A 12726-nucleotide genomic window follows, 5' to 3' on the forward strand; every position below is an offset into this window, starting at 1 on the left:
GGGATCCCATTGGCTCAGCAGCTGACATCTGGAGCATAGGAGTGCTCACATATATCATGTAAGTATGGATGAGATGGGTGATGGCAGGAAACTGAGTGTGTCAAGTAGAATGAAAGATCTTTCTCTGATTAATTCCCTGCATTAAGAGTACACCAAAGTGGAGCCTATAGTCCTATTTCCTTGATATTCTCCTGACTTGTGCAATAACATCTCTGTAGAGCTTTGAAGGCACCACCTCCCTCTATAAACCTTTAATAACAATGCTCACACAGAGATACCCCATTTGGGAATGTCAGCTCCGTAGACAAGCAGATCATTTATGTTGTCCATTCCTTCCATTCTCAATCATTCCCATCAGGCTCAGTGGTCGCTCACCATTCTTTGAAGCAGATACCTTGGAGATAGAGAGCAGGATCCTTGCAGGGCGTTATGATGCCTTCAAGCTCTATCCTAATGTCTCCCAGAGTGCAGCACTCTTCATCCGCAAGGTCCTCTCTGCCCATCCATGGTGAGTGAAATGTGGGGAAAGAAACGTGACACAACCTGAGAGCAGCATAGATTTTGTCAGCATAGTTGCACAGCATCCGAAGCTTATCTTGATTGAGAACTCCTAAAAGCATCAGAATGTAAGTGTGAAGCTTATAAAAGTACTAGAAGCCATAGTATAATCACAAGGCTTTGCTTGGAGGATTGTGATCTTAAAAGAGGGAGCAAACATTTATTTATTTGTTTGCTTGTTAACTTACTTAAACAATGTATATGGCTGCCCATCTTGCTATTGTGACCCTAGTCAGCTGACAGTGAATTAAGACCACAAAACCAGTAAAGAACCCAACATAATTTTAAAAAAGAAGCACCAGCAACAACTAATCTACCATGTCATGAGGTCCAAATAAATCCTTCTGTCTTACAAACCCAGAGCAAACAGACAAGCAGCAGACAAACCAACCAACAGGGTTCCCAGCCCAAATGCCTGAGGGAAAGCCAGGCCTTTAGCACCTTACAGAAGGCCAAAAGGGTCAGGGCCATCTGAATCACGGAGGGGTTGCTGTGCCACGTGGCAGAAGCTAGAACAGTCACTAAATGTGATTGATAGTATACCTCTACATATCCTTTCCTGCAAATAAAATCCACCATGTGTATATTTCACCAGTGCTTTTCTGGAATGGGAGTGATATGGCTTTAGAGGAGCAAGATGTTGGAACTGCATTAGCCCTGCCTTATTTCTGCTGCAGATTCTGGACGTATTATGTTTGGGTTCAGTAACAGAGTCCATAATCTATACAGACAAGGTCTCAGGTAGAGTCTGAGGTATCTCCAGGTAGGGCTGAGAAAAGTTCTTGTTTGAAACCCTGGAGAGCTGCAGCAGCACATCACTGTAGATAACACAGAGCTAGATGTGATGGAATGTGAGGGTGGCCTTGGGGAACAGAGGGAGGAGATGCTGCCTAGGGAACGATCAGATAAAAGGAAAGGGAGTCCGAGAGAGGGTAACGGTCTAAAGAAGAAACTTAGGAAAGACCTGCCCTGACCACTCAAGTGATAAATAGGGAGGACAAGAAATTTGTACTTTCAGACTTGCAAGATTCTGTTTATGTAGCCTTACAATAAAGTAGAATTAGCTCATCTCATGTTTCCTGTCTGGTTTACCTGGAAGGGCTGACACTAGATGAAGACCCAATAGTCTGAATCAGTGTATGATGGCATCCTGTGTATTCTCCATTCCCCTTGGCTTTCAGTCAGGGCTTTTATTTCCATCTTGAGTATAAAAAGGGCTCTGGAAAGCTCTTCCTAATAATCTATCTCTTGCAGGAGCCGTCCAACTCTCAAGGACTGCTTTGCCAATCCTTGGCTCCAGGATGCCTATCTGATGAAGTTGCGGCGTCAGACCCTCACTTTCACCACGAGTCGCCTGAAAGAGTTCTTGGTGGAGCACCAGCGTCGGCGCAATGAAGTGGCTACCAAGCACAAGGTCTTATTGCGCTCCTACCACGGCGCCAGCAGCCACGTGCCCTAGCGCCTGCCCTGCCGGAGGAGCCACAAAACATTCCAGCAGGGGGCGTAATGGGCCAAGTACCTGTCCTCCCAGCCAGGGTGGGACTGGTTGATATACCTCATGGATAAGAAAGAGTCATCAGCACTGGCAGCTGATTTTCCCCTTCTCCCATAATCCTCACAGCAGGTCAAGCTGGTTTAGAGGGAATGAAACAGTGCCTGGTGACAGAAAACTACAAGACTTGCTACTGTGGGGTTGGGTTCAGAAAGGGGTGATGTGCTCTGGGAAATCTGAAAGGGGCTTTGAAGAGGCAAATGCTGGGACCTCTCCTCATCAAAAGAACTGTTCCTTGGAAGATCCAGATGGCTCCTTCTGCACTGTGCCTAATGTATGACCTCTGTTCCCTGGTGTATAGCTCTGAGGGGTAGGGCATTGTTCATTCTGCAAATTAACCAGAACTGAGAAAGAAAAAGATGGGTCAGCCCTGCTAGATTAGGTTTGTGTGAAGGCACAACAGGAGGGGGAAACTTTGCACTCAGATACGCAGTGCAGTCATGGAATCGTTTGTCATCCTCATCATGGGTGTTTCTGTTTCCCAAGGCAGGAGCTGGGGTGGGGGGCATGCATTAAGTCTACATCTGTTAGAGAAACTTTAATTTGTGTTTCTGCACTGAGCAGGGTTGGATTCATGGGCTTCAATGGCCTCTTCCAACTTTATGGTCTTAGGATTTTACAGCAACCCAAAGCAAGCTGTCTGGGGAATTCTGGGAGTTGAAGTCCACACATCTTAAAGTTGCCAAGGTTGGGAGACACTGATGTAAGACACCCATTAGCAGATCTTTCATCTTCAGACTTTCACAGTCTCACTATATATATTCTTTCCTGATCTCTCCTTGCATTTTGCACATGCTTTTCTGAAAGTATAATCCTTTCTTTTCCTTCAGATGCAGAAGGCAGACACTTGGTCTTCCTACCCACTTTTATGAATCAAGTATGTGCTTTCTATACAACTTCCCTCTCCTCAAAATATTTACATTTATACATGATTCCCTCCTTAATGCTCTTTCGCCAAGATCCATCCTGGGATTTGCAGAACACACCATCAAACAGACAGAGAGCTTCCACATTTATGCAGCCTTTCTTTTTGCAGTTGGCCTTCTCAGGATGTACAAAATTGTGTGTCAGTTTTATTGCTGAGGAAGGAAATGGAATGGCCTCTATGCTCCTCCTAGCCCTTTACTTGTTAGCCCTGCTGTGGTGATGGTGGCTGATTGTCTCTCTGCTGTGGTAGAAACTCACTAATGAAGCCACTTACATAGTCAGGAGAATGTTTCTCCCTGTCCCCCCTCTCAAGAAAATGAAGATATAGGCCTTTCCTTTTCTACCCTGCCTGGCCTGTGTGGTATCCATAGCAATCAACCTTTCATGTTCTGCTGAACAGGATGGAAGCCATTCTGAACTTTGGAAACTACAAGTTCTCAGATCTCCAGAATCTCTGGCACACTGGGGACAAAGAGGAGTTACAAACCTAGATTTGGTAGGATAGTGGAAATTGGATGTTGACTTGAGCAGAAGAGAAATCAAACCCAGGCCTGACATCTACTGCATGAATGCAACTCTCCAGTCTTGCCTTCGTTGTATAAAGCCATGCCTTTGGTTCCCCAGGTTCATTTCTTACCTGGTCCAGTGTGTTTTAAATGTGGAAATGATGCACTTTTTCCCTCTTGCACAGGGAAAGCAAAACAACAAGCCTCTTCCAGATGGATGGTTTATCACAAATCAATCACTGTTCTTCTGGTGCAACTATAAATGGAACTACACATGATTTTCCACATTATTATGGATATTGCAGTCTTCCTGTAAACTCATCTCATGATTTTCAGTGTATATCCAAGGCCATGGCATAAATGCTGTAGATGGGAAATAGAAAAATTATATCCACCTGAGCAGCCGTGGGGGCTGGGGTGGGGGTATTCTTGCAACCTTTTTAAAAATTAAAAAAAATCTATTTATTTAGTGCTAAGTGCTTCTTACTTAATATACAGTACATGTCAAAAAAGTTTGGAAAGTTTTCTTTTTAAAATTATTATAGTGATATAATTTAATACTTTCATTTAAACAGTATTTTAACATTTTTAAAATATATAGTTGGAAAAGCATTTTAGCACTAATTAAAAATTGTTTTTTTTAAGGTTTACAGATGGATGCTTACCACACAGTTTATATTAAAGGTGTGCTGAAAAGTAATAGGTACAGCTTTCCCAACACCCCATCCTACAAACCAAAACTAGGCCTCCTAAAAAAAAGACAAAAAGAAATCTATACATTTTGAGATTGTGCTAGTCTTTTTCCTCAAAGAAAGGCAAAAACTGTAGGGGGAAAACATGAAAAGATTACAAACATTTGAATTCCCTCACTAAAGTGTGAGCAAAAAAAGGGGTTCTGCAATAAATGTCTTGTGTGGAAGCAGTTCAACAGTCAAAATAAAGGCAGAGAATAATTTCAATGGCTTGATGTGATTCCTGGAGAAATTAGGAGCTTATGAAAGATTTTGCATTTTCTCATAGTCAAAAGATCAAGCTGGTTAATCTAGGTGTTCAATCAAAGACAAGGATGAATGCCACCAGGAGACCCTTGTTGGGATGTGTTTGGATTTTTCTAAAACTATGAGTGGAGTTCCTGTGGAACTGTTTTTGGTCTGATGTACATTGTTTCCCCTTTAGGTTCAAACTTAGAAAAAAACTGCATCATGTTTCCTCAGAATGCTTCATCAAAGAATTGGCCAAGGGTCTACATAGTATTGAATTAACTTTTAAATCCATAAATACAAATGACACTTTAAGCACACACCCACAAAATACACACACAAATTCACACTGTGACTTATGGGGAGGAAGGAAGCAAAACCAGTTTTCATGTCTGTAGTGTGGAAGTGGGGAGGCTGTGCTCAATCCACAGGATGAACCCTTCCAAAAAAAGGGGAAACAGAACTTGGATGGTCAATAGTAATGCTGGACCTACAAAGAGAACCAAAACTGGTGTCTTCGGTCTGCTATGAAAAGCTTCAGCAGATCTTTGAAAATCTTGTTCAACATTGAGTAGAAGATGGTGGTGGTATACCTGCGTGTATGTGTGTGTGGTGGTGGTGGTGGTGGTATGTGTGTGAGGGGGATGCAGTTTATAATTCTCCATTTGTTCTCTACCCATTCATTAAGGTTAGATTATTTTACTACCACTGAATGTGGTATTACACTCTTTCTATTGGTCTCCTGGTTTTCAAATTGTCCGCTGCCCTCCCCCACCAATAATCCCCATTTCATGGCCTGTTGAACATGCTTGTTCCTCACTGCATTATTTTTGTCCTCACTCCCTCTCCTTTCCCTGAACTTGCTGAATATCACCCACACGCAAAAGGATCTCAGCCAAGAGAATGAGGTGGGTATACAATTGCAAGGTATGGCCTGGTCCACATAACATTATTCTTCCACGATTCTGAGCAGATGAACTATTACAGGCTCCCTACACACGCACACACACCAGACTAAAACTTTTCAGAAGTTCTGATTTACAGTGAATTAAATTGGTTTGAAGGAACACAATGATCCTTGCCTTTGAGCTAAGGCATAAGTAAAGGGTCCCTTAGCTCTACTTCTCCAAAATAGACTGGAAGAGTACAAATGGAAATTCTTTTGTTACACATTTCAATAATTCACCAGTTTTGCATGAGGAGGAAATGTAGTGACCTTATCCTGGCTGGCTCATATGGAAGAAAGGCTTCTGAAATTAGGTGCTGTGCTGGGACCAAACAGGCAAATAAGATTTGGGCCATGAGCTATTATTCTCTCTACCTTATGTACTTGGACTGGCGTTACCTTACTGAATCCTTCTTTTGTCAGATCAGCACAAAACTGGTAAAAAAAAAATCAGATATTAGCTGTAATCCAAGTCAGATTTAGATGAACAGTAATCCAAGAATTGATTTTAGAAGATACTGTAGTGAAAAAATAGTCTTTGAATTTTTCATCTCTCATCGACTCTGGATGAATGAGTAAGACAGTTATGCTGCTCTGCTAGCACAAAGTCCTGAATCATCTCCAAGTACACTTCATTTTCTAGTCTTCATCTGGCAGGGGTTCCTATTTTTTCTTAAGATGCCACTAGAAATCCAGGGGAAACCTTCTGTGGAGGCTGAAAAGGTAAAACTAATTAGATGAGTATTGTTGTGATGTAGGAACAGCCTCTCCTAGACAAGAATATTTTGCTCTGGGGCTAGTTTCTGAGTGGATCCCAAACTGTCATTCCACATACATGGGCTCTTTTTGATGGCACTCAAGCAGGTCCCTTGTTGTTCCAGATATGCCAAGGGAAAGAGAAAAGATATTTTATGGTTTAGCATTCACACAACCTTTTCTTCTGTGGGTAGATCTCAGAAAGTCTAAGAAACTGGTCCGTATTAGAGATTGCACACTTAGCATGTGGAAGTTCTCACGGTTAATCTTTACTCCAGACAGATTTGAGCCTTAAATTCCAATCTAAAACCCTGGAAAAGTTCTAGCAGTTAGTGTAGATAATGAACCTATTGCCTTTGGTTATTTCCAGTATCAGCAGAAGAGTCTGGTGTTCCCAATTTTAGCTGTATCCCCTTGTCACTGTCCTGTCTCTCTCCCAGGCCATGATTTCCTTAACACTATCCTGCCATTTTCTGTACCACAGAACAGACAGACATCAGCAAAGTACAGATGAGAGCAAAGAAATCAGGACAATGTATTATTATGCTAGTAGCTCTTTCTATCACTCCATTAAGAAGTGCTAATCAGGAAAGTTCAGCACTAACTGTAATGATTGCCTATCCTAACAGAGTCAGACTCACAAGCAGGTACTTAATGATATCTGATTTATTGTAAGAATAGTATGCAAATACAGAGAAAGCTGAGAATGAACAAAAGCGCGCCAAATACAAACTAAAAACCCTTGCTTCAAACGTAATCCCTCCCCTCGCCCTGCCGTTGTAACCTCCCCCCACCCCAGGTGCTGGTAACCGTTTGAACTGCCCTCCTGGGAAAGTAACCTTGAACACATGAGATAACCCAAACACATTCCAACCCAGCAGCCAACAGATAACAACACCCCGAGATGGAATCCTCCTCCCTTCCCAGATGAGACACGTATCAGTGAAATGACATGCGAAACGTTACGATGTACCAGCAACATTGGAACGGTGAACATGACACTAACTAGATGATTCAAAATTCTGACTCAGTATAAGCCAGCTTCCTACATTCTGGGAATCATGTTATTTGGACATTAACAGCTGAACTACTTGCTATCTGGCACCAACCTGTATGTAACTCTCCAACTTGGATGAGTAAATCAGAGGTAGTCTTCGAAATCCTGGAAGCTGTATCCGCAAGGGCAGATGGAAGATGGCTCAGATGCCATTCTGGAAATCTGGTACACGCAACACTTCTCAAACACCAAGACATTTGAACTGTTGCACATCCTTTACATTTACTTTTAAACCAACTAACATGCTGGGAAGTATCAGACAATTTGTACTGAAAACAAAAACTAGATTAAAAAGTCCTCTTAAACAAGTCAAATTATTTATCTTTTTATTTAAAAAAAATCATAATCAACTGCCTCATAGCTCATACAGTAGTTATTTCAGAAAAATGGCTGCATTCATCTGTTGTAGCAAGTGCAGCAAGGGCTGGGCTTGCACAACAAGCTTAGGTGAATCAGTTGACCACATGGCTGAGATTGCACACAACATGCTCAGCTTGGTTAGTCTTCAGTTTTTCTTTTGTTTTTGTGCTTTTTTATGTTGTGTGAACTCAGCTTGTATGGTTATACTGTGGTTCAACATACTGTGCAACCCCCACCCCCAAATGGGTTAATTCAGTAATCACATTAAGTATGTTGCAAGAACTTCAGCAGAGTATTGTAGCATCATGAAAGCCAACACATTTATTATGATATTGGCTTTCTTGGATTCAAATCCCCTTTTATGGTGGACTGACAATGGAGTGTTCTCTTAATGTGGCAGGTCAGTGTAAGATGTGGGAGGGCTGGAAATGTGTAGATACATCAGTAGATCCACTGCTCAGGGACATCTCATCCTAAAATATCCTGGAATGAATGAATGAATGAATGAATGAATGAAAACACACACACACACACACACACATACACTAACTATAATATTGTCATGAGTGCCGTTGAGCTAAAGTCATCAGCGCAATGGCACACATGACAATGGCAAGGAAATAGGTGAAGGGGTACAAGATAAGTGGCCATCAACCCACAACGACTAACGGCCAACAAACAATAGCTAAACGGATCACGGAGCACACCCAAGCCATCAGCGGCAATACAACGGGGATCGCCCAGCTGAAAGCAATCAGCAGAGGAATGGGAAACCTGATGATGGGCGATCCCGGAAACCCTCACCCACCGGCAGGGCAACGTATTGGACAAAGGGGGGTGACGTGACCGTGAGCGAGGGGGCGCTGACCGGCGCGGGGTATTTAAACCCCGCACCGGCGCGCTCCTGTCACTCTCAGCTTTTTTCTACCAATGCTGTACCTGCCCTGCAAATAAACCAGAGCCTGATCCGCGAACCAGTGTCTGAGTGTTATTCAGAGGTAGGCAGCGCATGACATAAAGCTGAGAGTCATAAACTCAGCCTCGCCGAGCCCCACCGGACGACAACGAGCCGCGGGAGGAGTAGACGGCGAGAAGACCAGCAAGATGAGGCCGGAGCAGCGCGGGCAAGGAGGGCGAGCCGCGCGGCAAGAGACAGAGGAGGACCGACCAAGGCCAGAGGCACCGCGGACTCCCGGAGCCATGGACGCCCACCCCACCCGACCCGAGCCTCAGCTCCAACCCCAAGGGGAGATGGCGACGGAGGCAACCCGACCGCGGGAGGGAGCAGCACGACTTCCGAAACCAGCGGAGGACCCCGCGCCCCACATCGCACCCCAGCAACGGGCGTGGAGCGACAGCCCAACGGCGGTCAACACGGAGGAGGACGACGGAGACACCCAGCAGACGGCGGAGGAAGCGGACCCGCGGCAGAGGGACGATGAACCCCGCCGGCAACCCACCCCTGAGGACGCGCCAACGGAACCGGCCCCAGCGGCGGCGCGGGCTGTGGACGAGGAGGCACGAGCTGAACTCGCGGCCATGCGGGCTCAACTGACGGAACTCCGGACCATGCTCCAGTCGCTTATGCCCCCCGCGCCACCCAACGACGTCCCCGCACAGGCCCACACCCCGAGCGAAGCACCGAACCCACACGGGCCAGCGGAGGGTCAGCAGACGGCACAGGCGGCCGACACCACACCCCGGGAAGCGAGAGGCGGGGCCGCACAAAACGCCCGGGCCCCAAAGGACTTCCCCATCTTCTTCGATGGGACCCCCACAAAACTCTCGTTTTTCGTGACCAACGCTAGGGAGTTCATGGGGAGGCACGGACACTCCTATGACTCCGAGGCCGACAAGATCGCCGCCGTGGCGATCAAACTCCAAGACAGGGCGGCGGACTGGTACGTCCAACTGTACGAGTCCAGCTCCCCCGCCCTCGCCACCTTCACTGCTTTCATCAATGAGATGAAAAACTACTTCGAAGACCCCCTAGCCAAAGTAAGGGCGAAAAGCGCACTCCAAAGACTTAAACAGGGCACACGCACGGTCCCTGACTACGCCCTGGAGTTCAAAGCCCTCGCGGGGAAGGTCAGCGACTGGTCCGAGACCACCCTGCTGGAAATGTTCAAAAGGGGGCTCAACCGCGACGTTCTCCAATGGGCCCTCTACCGCGACGACCCAGAAACGTTACACGGGTGGATCCACCTCGCGGGGAAAGCCGAACATGCGCACCGCACCTTCCTCATGACAACCACGGAAGACACAAACTATGCCGGGAAAAAGGTACCCGCACCACACGGGGGGATGGCCGGCCCCATATACCCAAAAAAGAAGTTCAACCGGGAGCCCTGTGGGAGGTGTGGCAAATTAGGGCACAAGACGGTGGATTGCTTCGCCAACTGACCGCCGACCAGCGCGCCCAAACCCACTCCGAAAATTAGCCCCAAACCACCCAACCCGGGGCCGCCCCCTCACCGCCGAATGACCGTGGCCACAGCGACACCAGAAGAGGGCTGGGACGCTTACTGGGGGGAAGAGGACAATGCAGACCCCGACCAGCCGGCGGGAAATGCTCCCCGCTTGCCCTGAAACGCGTGGCGAGGCAGGCGGTGGGACAGCAGCGCGGACCACCTCAACGAAACGACGAAAGCCCCGTAATATTGGCAGCAATTAAACTCTCTGCCGGCAACGGAGCCACCACGGCCGCGGCACTAGTGGACTCTGGGTGCTCAAAAAACCTCATCCACCCCGACCTAGTCGCCAAACTCGACCTCCGCTGCTTCCCCCTCCCCACGCCGCTGGCATTCCACCAGCTGGACGGCTCTACAGCGGGAGGGAAACCAGCCACGCTACAAACCGAGCCGGTCACCCTGCAAATGGGCACTCACACCGAGCGCACATCGTTCGTAGTCACGCACATCGGACGGCCCATTGCAGTCCTGGGGATGCCATGGCTCGCGACAAACAACCCGCGGATCAACTGGGAGACCCGCACCTTCACATTCGGCGACGGCGAGTATCGAGCACCAGTTCCAGCGGGCAGAACCAACCCCACGGTAGGACGAGCGGAGGCGACCACACAAGACAACGCCGCTACCACAGCAGACCTACCAGAACAATACGCCGACTTCTCCGAGGTCTTCGGAGAGGCAGAAGCTGACCAACTACCCCCCCACCGCAAGACGGATTGCCGGATCGACCTACTGCCCGACGTCCCCTTACCTAGACCAAAGATCTATTCGATGACCCCGAAGGAGATGGCAACCCTCCGGGAGTTCATCGATAAAAACCTAGACAGGGGATTCATAGAGCCAGCATGCTCACCGGTCGGAGCCCCCGTCTTATTCCGGGAGAAGAAAGACGGGACCCTACGGCTCTGCACCGACTACCGGGGCCTAAACGCGGCTTCCCTGTCCAACAAATACCCCTTACCCCTGGTGAAGGACATGCTCGCCCACCTGTCCACGGGCAAAGTCTTTTCCAAACTGGACCTTCGCGAGGCGTACTATCGCATCCGAATCAGGGAGGGGGACGAATGGAAGACGGCGTTCAACTGCCCCCTAGGCGCTTTCCAGTACAAAGTACTGCCCTTCGGACTCGCGGGGGCCCCTGGGGTGTTCATGCAGCTCATCAATGAGGTACTGCATGAACATCTGTTCAAAGGGGTCCTGGTCTACATCGACGACGTCCTTATTTACACAAAAACGCACGAGGAACATGTAACCCTAGTCAGGCAAGTCCTCGACAAGCTCAGAAGGGCGCAGCTCTATGCCAAGCCTACAAAGTGCGAGTTTCACAAAGAGCGCCTAGACTATCTGGGGTACCGAATCTCCGGGGACGGCATCGAAATGGACCCCGCAAAAGTCGAAGCGGTGCTAAACTGGGAGCGGCCCCGCAACAGACGGCAACTACAGAGCTTCCTCGGATTCGCGAATTTTTACAGGTCATTCGCCCGGGGGTTCGCTGAGATAGCCCTCCCCTTAACGGACCTCCTCAAAACCAAAGGGGTGGGGGACACCCGACGCGCCAAGAACCCAGGCACAGTGCTGAATTGGACTCCCGCGTGCCAGACCGCATTCAACAAGCTGAAAGCGCTGTTCACTACGGAGCCAATCCTCGCGCACCCGGACCCAGAACGGCCGTTCGTGGTCCAAGCCGACGCCTCAGACTTCTCCCTGGGAGCCATCCTGCTACAGAAAGACCCCACGGGACTCCTGAAACCATGCGCCTACCTGTCAAGGAAGTTCTCCGAGACAGAGAGGCGATGGCACGTCTGGGAGAAAGAAGCCTTCGCGGTGAAATCGGCACTAGAGACATGGCGACACCTACTCGAGGGAGCCACCCAACCATTCGAGGTCTGGACTGACCACCGGAACCTCGAGGCCCTACGAACGCCTAGACGCCTTAGCCCAAAACAGGTCCGATGGGCCCAATTCTTCAGCCGCTTTAATTTCCAGCTGAAGTTCATGCCGGGCAAAAAGAACTTCCTGGCCGACGCCCTCTCCCGACTGCCCCAAGACGAAGAGCCCGCCCCAGACACCATTGGGACGGTCCTATCCGCCTCGCAACTGGGGATGGCCGTGACCACCCGAAGCGGCGCACGGAGGCAGCTCGACTCTACGGCGCAGCCGACGGCGGGACAACCGGCGACTGAAAGAAGCCAACCGCAACTACCAGGGGGAATGCGCACGGACCTCGCCGCCGCCCTCAAAACCGACCCCTGGTTCCTGGCAAACCCCGACAAGGTAACGATGGCACAAGACCTGGCATGGGGGGAAGGCAGAATCTACGTCCCGGACTCGCAACGCCAAGCGATCTTGCATAGGTCACACGACGCCAAGCAAGCGGGACACTTTGGGTTCCTCAAGACCCTACACCTAACACGGCGTCAATTCTGGTGGCCCGCGCTCAGGCGAGACGTAAAAACCTACGTGGCGTCCTGCCCAACGTGCGCTAGGGCCAAACGGGCACCAGGCAAACCCGCGGGGCTATTGCAACGGGTGGCAGAACCCTCCCGCCCATGGGAGGAAATCTCTATGGATTTTATAGTGGACCTCCCACCCAGCCAGAAGAAAACGGCCATT

At 48.7% G+C, this 12726-nt stretch overlaps 1 protein-coding gene across 1 annotated transcript in view; it reads left to right on the forward strand.

Moving 5' to 3' along the window:
• The window catches only part of SPEG (striated muscle enriched protein kinase), a 120620-nt gene extending 117578 nt beyond the window's left edge, over positions 1–3042 (forward strand). The window contains exons 39-41 of the mRNA XM_063288953.1: positions 1–58; positions 359–508; positions 1813–3042. The exon at positions 1–58 is cut by the window's left edge and continues 18 nt beyond it. Coding sequence (XP_063145023.1) covers positions 1–58; positions 359–508; positions 1813–2017 — 413 coding nt within the window. The 3' untranslated portion in view covers positions 2018–3042. The remainder of the gene's footprint in view (positions 59–358; positions 509–1812) is intronic.
• Positions 3043–12726: the final 9684 nt, after the last annotated feature.

The sequence above is a fragment of the Candoia aspera genome, chromosome 1 (genome assembly GCF_035149785.1).
Source record: "Candoia aspera isolate rCanAsp1 chromosome 1, rCanAsp1.hap2, whole genome shotgun sequence".
In the NCBI taxonomy this organism is placed as follows: Eukaryota; Metazoa; Chordata; class Lepidosauria; order Squamata; family Boidae; genus Candoia; species Candoia aspera.